The sequence below is a fragment of the Felis catus genome, chromosome B3 (genome assembly GCF_018350175.1).
Source record: "Felis catus isolate Fca126 chromosome B3, F.catus_Fca126_mat1.0, whole genome shotgun sequence".
NCBI lineage: Eukaryota > Metazoa > Chordata > Mammalia > Carnivora > Felidae > Felis > Felis catus.
This window is the reverse complement of record NC_058373.1, coordinates 103615975-103637116: the sequence shown is the minus strand read 5'-3', so window position 1 is coordinate 103637116 and position 21142 is coordinate 103615975. Positions and strand designations below refer to the sequence as shown.

The 21142-nt window shown below is 36.8% G+C and overlaps 1 protein-coding gene across 17 annotated transcripts in view; it reads right to left on the bottom strand.

Moving 5' to 3' along the window:
• Positions 1 to 21142, bottom strand: part of TMEM260 (transmembrane protein 260) — a 114675-nt gene that overhangs the window by 90813 nt on the left and 2720 nt on the right. For 16 of the 17 annotated variants that reach the window (XM_045059954.1, XM_045059955.1, XM_045059962.1 and 13 more), the window contains exons 2-3: positions 17729 to 17760; positions 16854 to 17005 (exon numbers count right to left, since the gene is read on the bottom strand). In XM_045059954.1, coding sequence (XP_044915889.1) covers positions 16854 to 17005; positions 17729 to 17760 — 184 coding nt within the window. The remainder of the gene's footprint in view (positions 1 to 16853; positions 17006 to 17728; positions 17761 to 21142) is intronic. The other variant, XM_045059961.1, reaches the window with a different exon arrangement.

Below are 21142 nucleotides of genomic sequence, written 5' to 3'. Positions count from 1 at the left end.
CTCTTCAATTCCCAGGTTTCCAGCTCATCTTGGAATATTTATGGCATGTTAACTGCCTGCAATAATTATTCTGACATTATTTTTGAAATGTGAACCGTAGTTAAACTTCATTTATATTGGAAGTCTTTAGCTCCAAGCACAGAAAGGAAACTCAGTGAATGAGAGAATGAATTAATCTTAAAGAATGGTAACATTTTTAAAGGAATTTCCATGTTTCATCTGTCAATATTATTTTGGAAAGTCAGCATAAGATATAAGATTCCTTCCTCTACTTAAAACATAAATTCAGGGTGCCTGGGTGGCTCACTTGGTTAAGCGTCCTATTTTGGCTCAGGTCATGATCTCATGGTTTGTGAGTTCAAGCCCTGCGTCAGGCTCTGTGCTGACAGCTGAGAGCCTGGAACCTGCTTCAGATTCTGTGTCTCCCTCTCTCTGCCCCTCCCCGCTCACACTCTGTCTCTCTCTGTCAAAAAAATGAATAAGCATTAAAAAAAAACACACACAAATTAGCTTTCTTGGAAAACTGGCTGATTCCAGGTCTGTGGTAGCTCAAGTATAAAATGAATCTGAACTATCTTGTGCCAGAACGTAAGGAAGTGTTCAAAAGGGGACATGACAAAAGGATAAGGAGTCAGCTTAAAGGGGCCAAATCAGGGATAATTTAAATGTCAATAATTATAGTAATAGATTGCAACCCAATGAATAAATAACCTATAGTGATATAAACAAATAAACGGGAGAGGAGAAAGTCCATAGAAAGTCAACAACTAATAACTGTAGAAGAAATGATGGAATTTGGCAGTGATCACCATCAGAATAATGGATACCAAAATTAGTGGGTAAAAGTTTTGCAGTAACAGAAATATGTACATAAGTCGAAATGTATCTGTCTAGAAATAGATTAACTACAAAAGGAAAAAAGCTAATGTTACAGTGGCAAACCAGGCAGACACAATCTTAACCACATGATCAAAGTTAATGCCCAGAAATGGGACAAACATCATATACTTCCTGATCTAGTCCCATCAAAAGAATAGAGCATCATTTCTATGGTAATCTTGCCAAAATGTATTACCTGAAGCTACAGACAAATTCAAACTGAAGAACATTCTATAAAATAACTGGCCAATATATACCCCCAAAAATGTCAAGGTCTTGAAAGACAAAAACAAAAAGCAAAAACAAAACAAAACAAAAAAAACAAAAAAAAAAAAACCACATAGGTCCATATGAAGACTAAAGGGATACAACAATAGAATAAAAGGTATGATCTCGAATTTTCTTCTGTGAAATAGGATATTATTGGAATAATTGGCAAAATCTGAATCACCTCTATAGATAACAGTGTGTATCAGTGATAATTTCTTGACTTTAAGAAATGCACTGTGGATATGTAGGAAAATGTGCTTGTTTTTAAGAAACACCCCTTGCGGGGCGCCTGGGTGGCGCAGTCGGTTAAGCGTCCGACTTCAGCCAGGTCACGATCTCACTGTCCGTGAGTTCGAGCCCCGCGTCGGGCTCTGGGCTGATGGCTCGGAGCCTGGAGCCTGTTTCCGATTCTGTGTCTCCCTCTCTCTCTGCCCCTCCCCCGTTCATGCTCTGTCTCTCTCTGTCCCAAAAATAAATAAACGTTGAAAAAAAAAATTAAAAAAAAAAAAAAACACCCCTTGAAGCATTTAAGGGTAAAAGGGTACCATCTATGCAGCTTACTCTTAAATGGTTAAAAACAAAACAATACACACATATGGCTTGTGGCTAATGATATTGAGCATCTTTTCAAGTGCTTATTGGCTATCTATATGTCTTCCTTGGAGATGTTTATTCAGACCCATTGCCCATTTAAAAATTAGGTTGTCCTTTGTATTATTGTACAGTTCTTCTCAACTTCCTTTTGATACATTTCTTTTCTGTGAAACACAGCCAGAGTCCATTGCTTGCATCCAAGAGCCCTGACTGAAACACGCTGCCTTCCCTCTTTGTTATTTCTATTACGTTTTCAAGGGTAACTATGTGAGCAAATTCTGAAAATAAATGCTGAAGATGCCATAGCTTTGTGAAAAGCAGAAGAGACAGCAGTATGTCTAAGAACAGAATGCATGCATACATACATAAGATATGAAGAATACAAAACATTTTGGAGGCCTCATCATTTTACTATTTGATTTGCGGTTCTCCTAGCAATGTATATAAGCTAAGCTTATACAAATTTCATTGATTTCAGCAGCCTTTTGTAAACAGTGGATATCCATTAAAACACATGTATTTCAACAAACTGCCTTTAAATCTGCTTTATGCTAAGATTCAGAATCAATCACCATTTTCCCGACCATGTAACATGTATAAATGAGTGGGTTAAAAAAACAGAGATATGGCACAAGAACAGACACTCAGATCAGTGGAACAGAATAGAGAACCCAGAAATGGACCCACAAACGTATGGTCAACTAATCTTTGACAAAGCAGGAAAGAATATTCAATGGAATAAAGACAGTCTCTTCAGCAAGTGGTGCTGGGAAAATTGGATAGTGACATGCAGAAGAATGAACCTGGACCACTTTCTTACACCATACACAAAAATAAACTTAAAATGGATGAAAGACCTAAATGTATGACAGGAAGCCATCAAAATCCTCAAGGAGAAAGCAGGCAAAAACCTCTTTTATCTTGGCTGCAGAAACTTCTTACTCAACACATCTCCAGAGGCAAGGGAAACAAAAGCAAAAATGAACTATTGGGACCTCATCAAAATAAAAAGCTTCTGCACAGCGAAGGAAACAACCAGCAAAACTAAAAGGCAAACCGACAGAATGGGAGAAGATATTTGCAAACGATGTATCAGATACAGGGTTAGTATCCAAAATCTATAAAGAACTTATCAAACTCAACACCCAAAAAACAAATAATCCAGTGAAGAAATGGGCAGAAGACATGAATAGACACTTCTCCAAAGAAGGCATCCAGATGGCCAACTGACACATGAAAAAATGCTCCACATCACTCATCATCAGAGAAATACAAATCAAAACCACAATGAGATACCACCTCACACCTGTCAGAATGGCTAACATTGACAATTCAGGCAACAACAGATATTGGCGAGGATGAAGAGAAAGCGGATCTCTTTTGCATTGTTGGTGGGAATGCAAGCTGGTGCAGCCACTCTGGAAAACAGTATGGAGGTTCCTCAAAAAATTAAAAATAGAACTACCCTATGACCCAGCAATTGCACTACTAGGTATTTATCCAAGGGATACAGGTGTGCTATTTCAAAGGGACATATGCACCCCAATGTTTATAGCAGCACTATCAACAATAGCCAAAGTATGGAAAGAGCCCAAATGTCCATTGATGGATGAATGGATAAAGATGTGGAATATGTATACAATGGAGTATTACTCGGCAATCAAAAAGAATGAAATCTTGCCATTTGCAACTACGTGGATGGAACTAAAGGGCATTATGCTAAGTGAAATTAGTCAGAGAAAGACAAATATCATATGACTTCACTCATATGAGTACTTTAAGATACAGAACAGATGAACATAAGGAAGGCAAACAAAAACAATATTAAAACAAGAGAGGGACAAAAGATAAGAGACTCTTAGATATGGAGAACAAACAGAGGGTTGCTGGAGGGGTTGTGGGAGGGGGGATGGGCTAAATGGGTAAGGGGCACTAAGGAATCTACTCCTGAAATCATTCTTGCACTATATGCTCACTAATTTGGATGTAAATTTAAAAAAATTAAATTAAAAAAAAAAGGAGAATCCCCCCCACCCCCCAAAAAGAAAAATTAAAAAGGAGACAATTCAAAACATCTGTTGGGGGGCACCTCCACAAGTCGAGGAGGGACACATACAAGGATTTGCAAGTTGCAATAAATGCTCAGGGAGGCCGCAGAGACGGTGGGTGTGGAGTGGCAGGATCCATGAGCGTGGCTGTGGAAAGGTCTGAAGCAACCTGAGCTGACCTGGAAAGGCTGGATAGAGCCAGGGTTAGCAGCTCTACTATGTGGGTAGGACAGAAGGGCAGGAGGATGCCCCACATCGGCACACTGCAAGCTGAGTCTGGGTTCTGCTGACAAGTCAAAGGATGATGTCTGCAATGGGAAGCATGAGGACTTTCTGAAGACTCTGGCGGTCTTCAGTTCGCTCACTGACTGTGCACAGCCAGGCAATCTCAGTATATTGTCCAAGGCATATTTCATTATCTGAGCTTGCTTCGTTTCACCCGAATGGACAGAGCTAACTGACTAGAGAGCAAGTTGAAGTCAACGGTGATTTCACGAAGACATTTCAGGATCATTTTCAAGATCATTAGCTTCCTGTTGTCCACATCCGTAGCCTCTATTCTCTGTTCTCACCTTAGCATTCTCTTGAAATAGCACCCAGTTATCCAACTGCTAAATACCACAGGCCCCCAGGACCTCTCTGCTGTACTGATCCCAGACCCAGACCCACTCTACTGAGTTGACCCGGGCTCCGCCTCCCTCTGGTGTTCCTTCTGTGGCCCTCGATCTTCCTTCTGTGTTTTCTCTGAATGGCTCCCCTTCATCTGTTATCTCCTTCAAAGCTGATGTTTCCAAGATCTCATTCTCAGGCAACTCTTCTCACGCGTACATACTCCCCATGGGTGGCCTTATCCACTCACTGTCTTGACTTCAGCTACCGACTGCAAACTGAAGTAACCAAATCTGTCTCTATACTGCCTCCCCCTTAGTTGCAGACTGACGTGTCTCCAACTGACTGCTGTACACTTCACAACAAAGCCAGTCCAGCTCTGGGTGTCCCACAGAACCTGAATATCAACATGGGCAAAGTTAATTTCTCATCCTCTTCCCTAAATGATTCCTGCTCCTGTATTCTGTCTTAGTGGTTTTCAGTATCTACCTAGTTTAGTTACCTAAGAAACCTAAAGTCGTTGTCAAAGCTCCTGTCCCTATCTCCACGTCGAACATAGCATTTCCTGCCAGTTTTACTTCATCAACGTTTTAAAAACTCATTCGCCTCTTCATCCATACTGCTACTGCCCTATCTCAGCCGTTAGGCTCACATCAACTCGGAGGCTTTGCATGTTGTGTTCCTCCAGCCCTCGGCTCACCATTGCCACCAGAACGAAGGATCCAAAACATACTTGCTCTTGCACATTTCTGCCTCCAACCCTGTAATGACTCCTCTTTGATTATAAAACATTTCACAATGTCCTCATTACGACAGGCAAGACCTTTCGTGATCTGGTCTCAGCCTACGTGCAGCTTCATTTTTTGACATAACCCATCTCATAGTTTGTGTTCTAGCAACACTAGGTGAGTTTTAAGTTCCAGTACTTACAGGCTGTTTCTACTCCATCTCTGGGTTTCTTTGCCGATGAGCAGTGCTGCTAGGTACATTTTTCCAACAAGTTTTTCCTAAAGTACTTTCACTAAGACTAGGGTAGTTTGCTCCTTCTCCAGATTCTATTAAGTCAAATGTATTAAGTGGGTACTGAATACACGTTTTTCCGTATTTCTAAAACTGTACAATCCTGAGGAATAGAAATTTTTAACTGCAACCTAATCAAAACACAGTTAAGGAAACCAGATATGGGGAACTTGAAATCCTCTAAATAACGTATTACAAAGCCAACAGAATTATTTTTGGACTACTGAAACCACTGTATGGCCATTTCAGCATATCTGTATATTTTAAAAATTAAAAGCATATCTCATTTTACATATGTGTGCTTGTCCCTAAAAAAGCCTTTTGATTTTTGGGAAACTAAAGGTTTTTTCACCTATGTGTTTCAGACATTCTTTATCTTTAGTTTTTGATGCTCTCTGAATAACAATCGTTTCTAATTATCTCAACATAAGTCCAAGTATTTCTAAATAAAGCTTTTATAAAGTTACATATGCCACTATTTAGAAGTTGATCTTTTTTTTTTCATTGCAAAAAAACTGAAAGGAAAGATGTTTTGGTATTGGGGTAAATTTTGTTTACAAATCATGTTGTCTTTCATTGTTGTGCTTTACTATTATAAAAGTGGTACCTTAGTAACAAATGAAATTGAGGGAAATATTAAAGGATTCATGTTTGCTTCTGTTACATTAACTTCTGTTAGACTAGTTTTTGTTACATTAGTAACAAAATTTTATTTTTTCAACTTTTTTTAATTTTTTTTATTTTTGGGACAGAGAGAGACAGAGCATGAACGGGGGAGGGGCAGAGAGAGAGGGAGACACAGAATCGGAAACAGGCTCCAGGCTCTGAGCCATCAGCCCAGAGCCTGACGCGGGGCTCGAACTCACGGACCGCGAGATCGTGACCTGGCTGAAGTCGGACGCTTAACCGACTGCGCCACCCAGGCGCCCCACAAAATTTTATTTTTAAAAAAATAAAGCAATGTCCATATGGATGTATCTTACAGAAACTAGGGAATAATCCATTTTTCCACCCCGTACTTTAATTCAAGTGTTTCAATATTCTCTTTGCAAGAGTACAGAAATCATAATTTTACCTAAAAGAATTTTATATTACTTTGTTCCTTATCTAAAGTGAATATTTCAAAGGAGATAAGTAGAGATTTACAGTTACTCACATTGCCTTCCACATACTAATGTATAAATAAAGTCCCTTAAATTTTCTCACGTTTTTCAGAAATTTCAAACACAATAGGTTTTCACCTTATGTCTTATTGAGCCAAATATCAATGAACCATCCATATCAATAAGCCACTGCAAGTCTAAGATAGAAGACATTAAATGTGCAAAAGATTTACTTAAGTGATGATGCAAAAATCACACTGATGAATACGTCTGAAGGTGAATCTTGTTTAAGCAAACAAGATGACTGAGCAAACCCTTTTATTATCTGTTTATGTATGAATCTTTAAAAAGGTATTTTTGAGGGCACCTGGGTGGCTCAGTCGGTTAAGCATCCGACTTCAGCTCAGGTCGTGATCTCATAGTTTGTGGTTCAAGCTCTGCGTTGGGCTCTGTGCTGACAGCTCAGAGCCTGGAGCCTGCTTTGGATTCTGTGTCTCCTCTCTCTCTCTGCCCCTCACATTCTGTCTGTCGCTCAAGAATGAATAAACATTTAAAAAATTAAAAAAAAATAAAATAAATAAAAAAGTATTTTTGTATGAGAGTACAGAATACCTACAACCTCCAACTAAGCCATCATCTATTCTGATTCCTGGGGTCTTTGTTATTTTATGAGCCTGGACAAAGATGATCCCTCTGAACGAAGGGTGCCCGGAGTAAATGATTAGGCAAGTTAGCTGTAATCTCTTTTGGGGAATAACTATTTTTTATCTATTTATTTATTCATTAAAAACAATTTTTTTAGACAGGGGGAGAGAGAACACGTTGGAGAGAGGGGCAGAGGGAGAGAGAAAAAGAGAATCTTAGCTCCCTGCTCAGCATGGAGCCCCAACGCGGGGCTGGATCCCACGACCCCAGGATTGACCTGGGCTGAAATCAAGAGTCCAATGCTCAACTGACTGGGCCACCCAGGCACCCCTTGAGGAATAATTCTAACCAGAACACATATTCCGCAATTTTTTTTCCCTCAAAAGGCTACATATATATATTTATAGTTTGGGGTGGGAGGGCAGAATTAAATTATGTAAGTAAAAGGAAACACTATTCATACACCTTACGGAATACAATACTGTTAAGTGAATTAGTAGTCTAAACTTCTGGCTAAGTAATCTTTCTTTTAAAAATATACAGAAGGAGGGCTGCCTGAGTGGCTCAGTCAGCCGAAGTGTAGGACTCCTGATTTTGGCTCAGGTCATGATCCAGAATCATGGGATTGAGCCCCGCCATGGCTCAGTGCTGAGCACAGATAGAGCCTGCTTGGGATTCTCTCCCTCTCTCCCTCTGTCATCTCCCCCACTCATCCCCCCTCTCTCTCTCTCTAAAATAAAAAAAAAGGGGCGCCTGGGTGGCGCAGTCGGTTAAGCGTCCGACTTCAGCCAGGTCATGATCTCGCGGTCCGTGAGTTCGAGCCCCGCGTCGGGCTCTGGGCTGATGGCTCAGAGCCTGGAGCCTGTTTCCGATTCTGTGTCTCCCTCTCTCTCTGCCCCTCGCCCGTTCATGCTCTGTCTCTCTCTGTCCCAAAAATAAATAAACGTTGAAAAAAAAAATTTTAAATAAAATAAAAAAAAAAAATAGAAAAAAAATATATGGAAGAAATTTCCAATCTGACATTATTACTTAAGCATGAGATTTAACTAAAATTGTTGTTCTGGGTCCACAAAATGAGCTGTTTGGTATCAATCCATAAAGTCAAATGTACAGATGGACTATAAATAGATGGAAATCCAAAATAAGGTAAAACAACTCATCTACCCATAGATGTAGTCTGAGGATTTTTTTTTTTTCAAATTAAAATGACATAATTAAAAACACCATTGTGTTTTCACTCAGCAATCCCAGAGTCCTACTTTCCATTTTCATTTTATTCTTTTGAATAAATATGCTTAACCATTTTTTTTACAAAGCAACTAAGGAGTTAGTAAATTTATTTATATATACTTAATGCATTAAAATGGCATCTTAAAATGAGCTCACTAAAAAGAGGCACATTTATCTACTGACATTGATGAAACTGCTTCAATAAAAAAGAAAAAGAGAAATTCAAATGAGGTGGTGAATAAAATAAGAAGTCTCTTCACCAGAACTCAAGAATAAATTGCAAAACAGTCTAAACTATTTTCCATTTTAATTTAAGGACACCTTATGATATGAGAAAAAATGTTTTCCATTCTCATTTAGATTCTCACAGAGCCTCATAGAAGGAGGTCAGAAAACACATTTCTTCAACTGAAATACGTATTTTTAGAATCTAACCTGACTTATAGAAAGATAACATGTTATGAAGCCGTATGAAGAAATAATCGCTTACTTAAAACACCATTACTGTGATCATTTTAATAACACAACCGCTATATTGTAAAAGATAGTCACATGTCAGTACTAACAATCAAAATCCAAGTTGTTACACTTTGAGAGAGGGATGTTGAATTTAAGGGCTCATACTAATAGAGTAAAGCAATGATATAGATGATTCAAAACATCCAATAATCTAAAAGTCACTGAAGTATGTTTTATTTTATATAAACATATTTTTATGTTACATGTAAAATATATTTTCCAGTATATTTGCAGTAAATAAATCTTCCAAATTGCTTTGTGCTTGGGTTAACACTTAATGTCACGCAGTTCACATTCTAGTAAAGTACAGTGGTTAGTCAATAAAGAAAGATGTGCCAAGAGTATGATAGACAGTATGGGAAGGGTGGTCAAGTATTTAAAATTTCATCCAGATAATGCAAATAACAAGATTCTCCACTGGGGTACAGAATATGGGGTAAGGATTAAGATCGTCCTAACAAATGTGAAGCTCAGAATTCTATGGTTAATAGACAAGTGCCTTCTTTTTGGTCCACAAAATCCATGAGACCTAGATAAGATTCCTAGGAAAGGTACTGATTGTGCAGGAGTTTTCTCACTGATGGAATACTCTTCATCTGTTGACACAATGGATAAATCAGGAGGTTACAATTTACACCATTGACACAGGTTTGCTATTGATGATAAGGTATATTTTTCTTTCTACTACGTGGTATTTGATTTTCATGTGTAGTCACATGTTTGTCTAACCCACAATCAAAAGGCAAATAACAGAAACCTGAGATTCTTTCAGAACACACATTTGACGTGCCTCATAAAATTCATGAATGTATTTGTCTTCAGTGTTACTTGCATGCAAAGGACCCAACATGGAAGGTACCCGACGCTCCCTTCTACGCTGCAAACTCCTGCTTGAAGTAAGCAGGGCCGAGCAGGCAGGCCACAATGCAGCATTTCAGAATTATTGTTAAGTATTTACTATTAGCGTCGACTCTTACTGACAACTAAAAACACGTAATGGCTTACAGGGAAGAAGTAAGGTAAAGCAGGACACAACGAACAGCAAATCTACCACCCTACCCTCCCAAGTTCTTATCCTTCTCGTTCACGAAAACTATATAAATGTTACTTCTGGCTCAATCACATAATCAACACTTATCTATGTATCTCTTCAGTGCACCTGGAAAAAGGTCAAACTGGGAAGCCAGCTACTGCTGAACCTCTCTTTCCATGGTCGTTCACTCACCCCCAGTTATAACAAATACACACTGAGCATCTCATATGCTCCAATACTCGGTGGGCAAATTACAGTCAGTGGCCAGTCTGGACCTAATTAACATAAACCAATCATTGAGGGCAGGGTATATGAAAGTTACGTCATGGAAGATAAATTAATTAATTAAAAAAATAAAGTTACATGTTGGAAGCCACCACCACTGCCTCTAAAAAAATGTAAAATACTTCCACCTTTAATAACTTCGCAAACAATCCCTTTTTCCACATTTGATAAAAATTTACTTTCGCTCCAGATAAAATCCTACCAAGGTTTGTTCCATTTCATGAGATTCAATCAAAAGGAAAACTGGTTCTAGCCTGAATTTTCAGTTACATAAGTATCAACTACTAAAAGTATGCTAAAAGGGAAAGTATGAAGTATTACTCCTGATTTTAAGCCACTAAATAACATTGGGGGGAAAACTGTAAAGTCCTCAAAAACACTCAACTGAAATGGAAGGAGTAAGATTATGAATATCTTCCATAAAGTATAATCACACAATTCCCATTAAAATTCAGATTTATGCATTAACCACTAAATAATAAAGTTACTCAAGGTTTAGAACAATTCCTTTTATTATAGCTCATCAACTTACACCTAAATGTCTGAAGGAAAAAACACTGAACTGGGCTTTCTAGGAATCACCATCGTACGCTTCACTTTTTAACTAAGTTTTCATGGTGGGCCAAATAATTTGCACAGTGGGAGGCACGATTTCTTGAAAGCAACCAACTTCAAAATAACCCCCAAATTACAAATTTTCATCACATTTTGTCTGAAATGTTTAAAAACACAGAAGACCCCCAAACAGCCTATTACCCAAGCTTGATGGCGTATTTTGTGTTCAGTAGCAAACCTGGATGGTTAAAAAGTGTACTCCAGCCAACTGTTCTCAGAGGCCTTGGCCATGACACGGCATCACGCTAAGTGCCTTTAAACCCAAAACTTAGAACATGCTGCATTCTTTTTTCAACAATTAAGATACGAAACGTGTACGAAGGAAACTTGAAAGATCCAAATAACTCAACTCAGCAGAATGAGCGTATTAAACTGTTTTCACCAGCAACACTAACCAACTCAATAAACAATAGAGATTTAATGTTAAGTAGTTTCATTATGCAAAGTTATGAAGCATCTCTTAATACTTCCATTCCTTCAGACTGCTTTGTTTTTATGGCTTTGAGAAGTAGCAAATCTATACGAGTTATGATCTATAATTTCATTTGTAATTTTAAGAAATATATGCATTTATGATTACAGCCCTAATGACTGATGACTAGTTCCAGTGGCAAAATCTCGGCAGGAAACAGATTTAGCAATTTGAATGTTTTATAAGTTTTTGTAATTGAGGAAACTTTTCATAATCTGACATTTGTTAAAACCACTTATTAGAAATTATGCAGCACAGTAGCTGTGGAAATATGAGCTAGCTTCACAATTATAAAGTCAGCCTATGTAGCCCTTTCCTATTGTATATAGTGGCATAAACCCCACAGCGGCCTATCAGCTAACTGGCAGGCAGGGGGCTGCTCTATTCAAAGTGAGAGATACAAGCTGCAGGGCAAAAACCTGGCAGCTCCCATCTGACCCCACAATCCCCTACTGGTGACAGCTCCAAGCTCCATGGCAAATTAGGCCTTCTCATATTACAATTGGAGAAGACAGATTCCATTAGCAGTATCTGAAATTGAGTGGAGAGCTGCACTGTTATCAGACTTGACTCATAAGCACTGCTATTAATCAGAGCTATGATAGCATTTATATATTTCAAGCTATCTGCTGCCGCTGTGATATTCTGCTACAAAGGGTTGATGGGACTTAGGAAAGTGAACAATAGAGCTTTCTGGGAAAAGCAGAGTAAATCAAGAAAGTCTATGACTTCCGCACATTCTGAAGGGATTGTGGTTTACATAAATTTTCTCCCAATTGGAGATTGAGCTCTTCCTCATCTTACACATGGGATTTAGTTGTCACTCAATGGTAACAGCTGTGAAAAGGTGAAGCGGCCCACCGCTCAGAATATTGCCTTCGCTTTTAAAGCAATTAACCCATGAACAGGAGGATACCTGGTGATATCAAAGGGATTAGGCCAGCCAGTGCATTATTAACATTTCCTTGAACTAATTCTAACTCTGACTAGCTGTCAGAAAAGACTCTACAGTCTTAAAAAAGAGTTTTTGCCCTGCTTTTTTCCCCTTCAAAATGAAGTGCTGCTATTTGAGCCTAATATGTCCCTCTACTTATAAGAAAATGCAAATGAACCAAGCTCTTAATATGCTTAACCAGTCTGAGTCAATGCAATTTTAATGCAAGTATGAGAGAAATATATGATCAATTAACCAGGGATCAAGACAGATATTCTCCTGAATGGAAATTAATGCTCCAGTACTTTCCATTCTTCTTCAACTACAAAAACTTGGGGCCTATTTGTTACTTATGCATAGTTACCTCTGAAATTAGGAAGAGCTTCACATTATTCTCTATGGCAATAATCTAAAATACTCTCTGAGCTGGAAAATCCAAATGTCCCTTAAGCAGGAGATTCTACATTCTCTAAGGTATGGCATTTTAATTTTCTATTCTTTATTGAATGGAGTCTTAGCTGAAGCTGCAAGAGTCGCAGACACAGGGCTCAGAATCAAGTATTCCTCTTCTAAAAGTTTAAGCAAATTAATTTTTAGCAGCAGCATAATGTTTAGAATTATATTGCTTATACAAAACAAGATACCCCACAAATAAAATACTGGCACAAAACAACCTGCCGGAAGATATTTAAATATCACTGAAACTGGTTAAGTTCTTTGCAGCAAGTAGGCAGAGTTTCAATACACCTTTAATTATTATTTGTACTCATATATTCTAGCTAACGTGGTTGACATCAAGAGATCTGATTTCTTCCTGTACAGTGTTAACAGTGTTAGAAAGTTTTTTTTATGCAAGTGTCCTAAAACAGTAGTTCCTAGAAAAAAAAATTGAAAACCTGTTTAATGGTTAGCGACTTTGTCTTAATTCCTTTAAGATAAGCACTGAATTTTGATTATAAAAACTAAAATAGTTTTACTTTCGAGCCACATTCGTCCTCAACAAACACTGTTGAATGAATTCTTCTAGAGTTCCACTTGGTCCATAATAGTTTGGGAAGGATATGCTGACTCTCAAACCTATTGAGAATATATTTCCTGCCCTGTAACTCCCAAAATAAACGATACAAGATCCACCCTCATCTGAGATCATAGGCAATTTAAATCTTCCCTGAGGTAAAGAATTTTTAACAATGCTATCAACATACTCCATCTTCTTTTAGGGATACCAGAACATATGAGACGTAAGCATGTTGACGTTTAGTGACCGTGATTTCAGCGCTCCTTCCTTATTAAGTACACAGGACCGAGTGTGACACTTATTAGGAAATAAGTTTGGAATTCAAGTAGTAAGCAATGCTAAGGCATGTTCATATTCATGATTTACAAGACCTATAACTTCTTAAATTTTGTATTAATAGGATTTGTGAATTTCGAATATGACACTTTAAATATTGTGCCATTAAACTTAAAAATCATTTGCTTTAATGGCCTTAAAAGAGAAAATCCCAGTTTCTACGAATCACTGACTGCGTGCCGTAGTCTTAAAAACACAGATGTACATATTAATAAAATGAATACTACTTCATATAAATGAAATGCATTAAACTCTCTTAACATAATGAATGCTTAAAAATACCCCTGAAGGGGACAATACATAAATAAATACATACAGAAACAACTGCCACAATCTTACTATTTTTAATTCAATAAACTACAATGACACATACAGCTTTCCACGTGCTGTTTTCCTCATATGCTTTCTACATTAAGGCAAAGCACACAGACATGAGTTCTTGTCAACCATTAGGAAAGATTGACAAAAAATGCAGTGTTAATGACATCTTATGGCTTTTAAAAGCAAGAGAAAGACACAAGGAAAGCAAAAATTACATCGTAATTGGAAACAACGAATAAATTGTTCTTTCAACCTAAGTCATGTTTACGGAAAAAAGCGCAGCTTTTTACATCAACACATTTAAACAGAAATTTGCTTTTAAAATGCAATCTTTGTTTAAAAGGTACAGAAGGTCTTTATGTCCACCCCAAGAGCTAAATATAGTGAATGCTATGTGAACAATTACCTGAAAAAAATCTAAACCTGTTAAAAGAATTAATTTACTGCACACCAGTCAGCACTAATCCTACATGTACAGTAATGTTCTCTTAAGCGATGGGGGAAAGAAAGAATAAAACTGTTTCCTAGATCAAAACCCTTCAATATTCAACAACGAAACGGAATGATGATTTGGCCTGTAAATGAATAAAGTAGTAAAATGTCCCCTCAACAAATTCTGATAAAAGGAGTCAACCTGTAAAGGAATACATTTACTATACGCTGATACTGGGAAAAAAGCTGTCACTGTAATGGCTGTACAAAAACTGTGTCCTGCTGTTGGGTTTATATTCACAGAAGAAAGGTTTTAAAGGTTAAGTTCAGGTCATACAACAAATGAAATTGTAACAAGCCAGCTGACATTGTATAATGTCTTCTTCCACTCAATCAATAGGCTACTGTTAGTCCTATTACCATAGAGATGGCTTGCTCTTTCCTGAAGGGTGTCTATTGTTTGACAAAACAGATTTGCCACTTGAACTAGGTTGTTCCCAAAGGACGTGTACCTTGTCAATTATTTGTACTCAAAATAATGAAGTATTTTCATATTAAAATGTATGTAAGAGATAATATCGTTAGATCCCTTTTCTGAAAGAAAGCAACTTTCCCAAGTACAGTATTACTAAAACATTACTAAAACCACTCAAATATCCAGTTTAGTCATATTAAGAGTTTTTGATTTAAAGTATCTGTCAGCAAATATACAAATTTATCATTAAGACTGTATTAAAAGAAAAGGGTCACAGGTTAAGTGTGCTAATCTAAAACCCATTATAATCAAGCATAATAATAAAAGGTATTTTAAAATGTGGACAACTCAAAGGAAAATTATCGTCCAAAGCTATTTGGATTCAGTAAAGATAAAGACTTCTATGTACGATTTTTACAGTGGTTTTCATGGGGAATGGTATCACCAATTAATATAGTGAACAGCATGAAAAAGTTTTAGAAACCAGATCACTTTATTTGCATAAGAGTTTTTTATAGCCACATTTATAGCATTTAAATACACATGTTATAGAAATACCTTCTAAAATACAGGTAAAGAATGAAAAATAAAATAAAATAAATAAAATACAGATGAACTAACAAAATAAATACAACTATTAATTTTCTTTATGTGCTTTTGTCTTAAATGTCTTATGAAAATTATTAATTTGTACACTCACTACAGTACAAGTAAGTTCTGTATTTCAACCTAGATATTTAAAAATTAAAAAGATCAGTTTTTTTGTCTGAATAGATATAATGACAGATTCTTAATTATAAAAGACTCAGGAGAAAGAATTCTAAAGAAGATTATTCTAATCATTTAGAAAAAGAAAGTATTCGTAATACTAATCAATTCAAGCAGAGATGTTACTTTCAACATTTCATACTTAAAGATTTGGCTATCACCGAAAACCTGTAAGACTGAAATAAAAATGAATTAAATAATATAGATAAAAATTTAGTAAATGATCAATAGTCACAACATTTGAATCTGAAATCTTTCCACAAATAAATTTAAAAGTAAGCTTTAGAGTCATAATTATGTTAACTTTTACCTTTCTGTAAATAATGAAAAAGGAAACTTAGGAAGAATTTAGCCAAAGGGCAATATTACGACTAATGCAAATAAAAACATTAGTCTCCAAAAATGGCATTTGAAACTGTCTATTCAAATTACACTATATTTACAGACAAAAATTTATTGTTATACTAAAAACTACAGTAGTTTTTGAAAGAAGTGTTTTAATTTGGCTCTCCCTTTGCAGGAAGTATCATTGTATTTTTTACTATAATCTCCTTAGGCATAGGTTAGACTGAGTTAAGAATGAAGGAGACAGGAACAGCAAAGACAAATAAGTTTACCAACACCCTAAATTAATGACCCATTTTTTAAAAGCAAGGTAGCCTTCCAAACTAAGAAAGCCTATCCATGAAGTAAGTGGGGTCTAATTTGCCTCCCTTCCCTACCGCTATAATGGAACAAAGTGAAACCTTACTAAATCCTTATCCCAAATTTATTTCCTTAGTTAACAGCCTCATTTCAAAACGTAGACAACATGTGCGTATTCAGAATACAACATAATTAGGTACTAGCTCGGGCCCTGACAGGCAGCTGCCCATCAGCAACACTGTGAGTAATTAAATGATATTTACCATTTACCAAAAGATGAACTTCATATTGTTGAATTAAACTGGCCCATCTGCATCTTCATAAAATGACAAACCTTATTAGTTCTGCCTAACCAGAGAACTGCGATAATGAACTAGTGACACCTTTACTCCATTGTACGAAGCACGACCAACTGTGTAATCATCTGAGGGGTCAAATGCATATGAAATTACCGGAAATTAAGAAAGTGAAATCACATGAGTGATTAGGAAAACCATTCAAGCAACAAAAGCTTTTTTTTTTTTTTAACGTAAGCACTTAGACCATAAGACAGCTACATCTCCAATTAGCCAAGATTAACTTTAACTGATCAACTACTTTACCTGAAAACGGTGAAAAAAAGTAATGCTGCAGCTACTGCTCCAAATAAGCCACACAGAAGATTGACTCGGTAGGCAACTGAACCGAAAGGAAATAGTATAATTGCCAGTTTAGCCACCAGAGTGAACAAAGGATAGCCAGGAGGATGGGCAACCTATGGAAAAATCAGCAGGTTAGGAGGTTTTCACCCACTGAAGAGTCACACTGGCTTTAATTGGACAGGAGCCTTTTTCTCGGGCAAGTAGCGAGATTAAGAGGCAATGACTCAATGTTTGAATGGTGGTTTTCTATTGTAATCCTTTTGTGCCAATACAAATAAATATTTTCTTTCGTGGATTTGGCAGTGTCTACCACATGGTGTGTCACCTACAGAAAGGGTGACATATTTCATTGTCAGTTCTTAAGCAGCCTGTTCTCCGGGTTCACAGTGCATTAGGGTCATTTAAAAGGCTATTGAGAAAAAAGCAGGTTCTGAAATACCGTATTGGTTAGAAAGTTGAAAGACCACACTGCTATCGGATTACCACCACGCTGACAGTCCTAAGGTCTTGCCTAAAGGGATCATGCACCATAATAAAGTTTATTAAATAATAAACTTATTAAAACTGTTAACCCGATTTATTTTATTCTCCATAGCTTATACAAAATTTGGGGTGATAATAAGCCAGCTACTGTATATATAGTAAAGGCTTTGCTTTATAATTTAGTTTAATTGGATTTAAAACTTAAAGTAAATTGTCACGTACTGTACTTATAAGTTACTAAAAACTGGGGTTTGAAAATAAATTAATCTACTTTACTCCATGCTTAATTAAACTTTCTTAATTCCTAAAACTGTTAATGAGAGCATTGATTAAACAATAAAACTAATACTTACTCCAAGCTCATGTGCGGCTGTGATCAGTTCCCCTGTGAAAAAATAATGTAAAACCAATAATTACTATTAGAAAATGACACTCCTCCAAAGTTTTCAAAATCCAAATGCTTGCACTGGGGTTTTGCATTAATTTGACTGGATAAAACTGTAAATCTGTAGAGATTTAACAGCATGAAATAGTCTAAGGATATTTTCTCCCTTAGGTCTTACTGAACAAATGATCTTTGATAGCTTTTAATAACTGGTCAGTGGAAATATAGGTGAATTCTCGTTTCTAAAAAGTGCCTATTGTCCTTCCTAAAAGTTGTACACACTTACAAATATATAAAAACTCTTGTGAAATGATAGTGTAATATGCTGTATTGTCCCTCAAGATTTTAGTATTAAAATGTCTACAAAGATGCAACTTTATGATACATAACATGTGCAGACATCTGAGGCTTGGACACTCCATTACATGTACCATTCTGCCCTAAACTGGCGTTTGAATACCTTCTCTACATTAATTATGTTGGAGATCTTTAAATGACTGCTAAATACTTCTTGCTCCAGGTTATTTTGGGAAGTTCCGACTACCATAATACATTTCTTCAAACCACTAAATTATTATATTACTTACATAGCCCTTTGATTCTTTGCCATCAGTGATTATTTCTAAAATTACGATGCAGTAATTCAATGCCTATTTGTTAATATTTTAAGTATCCAGAGCACAGGGATTGTAACACATACAGTACAATGTAAGAAATCAATGTTGATGATTTATGAGTTACTATTATCTATTAAGAAATCTATTAATGGCCATTTTCTACCCTTCGATGGATGTTAATTTGAATACTCTTAATTTCTACTGTCCCAGCTACGATGTAGATCTTCACCCTCTGGCCTGGACTACAGCAAAAGCTTTGACCAGTTTTCTACTTCAATTCATCTTCATACTGAAATCACTTATCACCATACCACCCTCCAAAAAATGTTGGACTATATCCCTAATCCAAAATTTCTCAGTTGCTGCTCTCAGTTTACTAAATGAAGTTCAGATTCCTCAGCACAACAGGCTAGCCCTCTCTGGCTTCGAGGGCCCTTTACAAGGCTTACATCCTACGAAACCTATGCTCACCTCGGTCAAATCTTACTACTCACCGTTCCTCTGGAATGGTTCTCTTTTGCACCTCTTATCACTCATTTCCTCACCCAGTATTCTCTCCTAAATCCTTCAAGGCCTAATTCAATTGCCACCTTCTCGGTGACACCTTTCTTTATACATATCCTTCCCCAGCCTCCCCCATCAAGATTAATCACCTCTTCCTCCTCCATAGAACCTGTTCTAACCTCTCTACGCAGCACTTAAGATTGCCTGATACTCCGGTTAGTTGTTTTCATTTCTGTCGTTCCTATGAAGTTGAAAATATTATCCTAGCCACTTCAGGAGTCTGTCAAGACACCATCACCTCTCCCTCCTCTGGTCACACAAAGAAACGAATTCAAGCCCTGCACACAGAGGTTGACAATAAGACGAATCATATTGTCATCCTTGCTACTAAGATGCCCTTAGTAGCATCCAAGGGCCAGTGAATGGTTGCATCATGGAAGCCCCACAAGGGCACCCAAAGAGATACTAGACACTGCTCACCTAAGTCAATGACGTAGGGACATCTTTTAATTCTGGAGATATTTAAGAGCACCTTGGAAACAAAGGCATTTTTTGTATCTTAAAGACTTTTTAAAGAAATTGTTTACGGCCTAAAAAAATTTAAAGAAACCATTCCCTTTATAACCACCATCAAGAATGTTGGATAATTTTACTCCAGAATGGATTAGCATGTCTTCAGTCCCAAACTGTTTTCATCAGCTTTTGATATTTCTATAGTTATGATGAAACACAGTTACACTCAAATTTTCAAAGTCACTATTCTCCATGAAAAATACCTTTAGAATTGCATTTAACATGAAGAAAAATAGCCTACTTTCTCTAACTTCTTTTTACCATTAAAAAGTCATAATGCTGTTATTTTTTTCTTGAAGTTCATTTATTTTGAGAGCCCATGCACGTGAGGGAGGGGCAGAGAGAGAGAGGGAGAGAGAATCCCAAGCAGGTTCTGCACGGATAGCACAGAGTCAGATGTGGAGCTTCAATTCATGAACTGGGAGATCATGACCCAAGCCAAAGTCAAGAGTTGGACTCTTAACCAACTGCATCACCCAGGAGTCCTATAATGCTGTTATTCTTTGCTGGAGCTCTTTGGTATAAAAATCAGGAATGTGACAAACTTCCATCACCAACTCTTATCAAATGTTAAACTAGTATCTAAATAGAAACCATAGCTATTATTAAATTATTAAAGCCTATAAATGTATCCTTGGAAAAAGCTAAAGGGAAACGTTACTCTTACAGTTATGATTAAGAGAAAAGAGAATGTGACTTGGGGGGAGGGGGCGGGTGAAGGAAGAACCTCCTGAATACTTGCTTTCTCCCAAACCTTTACCCTAGGGCTTCCTCAAATTTAAGTCCTACTACAACCTGCACCAGAATGCTTTTTTAAAATGAAGATTCCTTGACCAAACCTACCTACATTAAGACCCTCTGGCATTGGGGCCCAGGTTTCCCAGGCAATGCTGAGGTGCATTCAAGTTTGAGAATTACAGCTTTTCTGTCTGAGACACAAATGGGTGGCAAGCTCAGAACTGTTAGCAGATGCATAACCTTTACAAAAACTAGCTCCCTCTGTATTATACTTTTTGTATTAATTACAGTTATATTTTCATCTATCACGTCTATTAAAGACAGCATCCTTAAAATATATAAACACATAAATAAGCTGATTTATTTTTCCCAAGAATAACAAGAGAAGTGAAGGCTAGATTCCCACACTCTCCTCCAAAGGATGAGTATTTCCTGCCCATAAATCAACTACGTGTATCAAGTAGTGCAAAAAAATAATTTTGGCAAGGCCACACAATGTGATAGATTTATGGAGTATAATTTAAGACTTATCAGGAAGAAAAATACATACTTTATATTGGTTTTGAGATGTGTTCCATTTATTGATAAAAAATATATTTCATAAACAGAAACATTCAAGGAGGACAGTACTTCCATCATATAAACAAAATTGTCAAAGACATGATTATACAAATTCACTGGCAATACCTGGAAAAGTTTATTTATCATTTCCAACAATGAACCCCAAAATATTAGAAGCAACCACTATTTAGCATCAAATTAAATCAGAACACCTAAAAAGTCTGGTAACTCAATCTGAATAAATAACTTTATTCTACTGGGGAAAAAGTAAAAGACAATATGAATAAAGATACCAATCACAGATTTTAAATATCAGTATATACGTAATGACGGGTTTAACTACGAACTTAGAGCAGAAGTTAAGAGAGCATGTTCTAAGACAATCTACT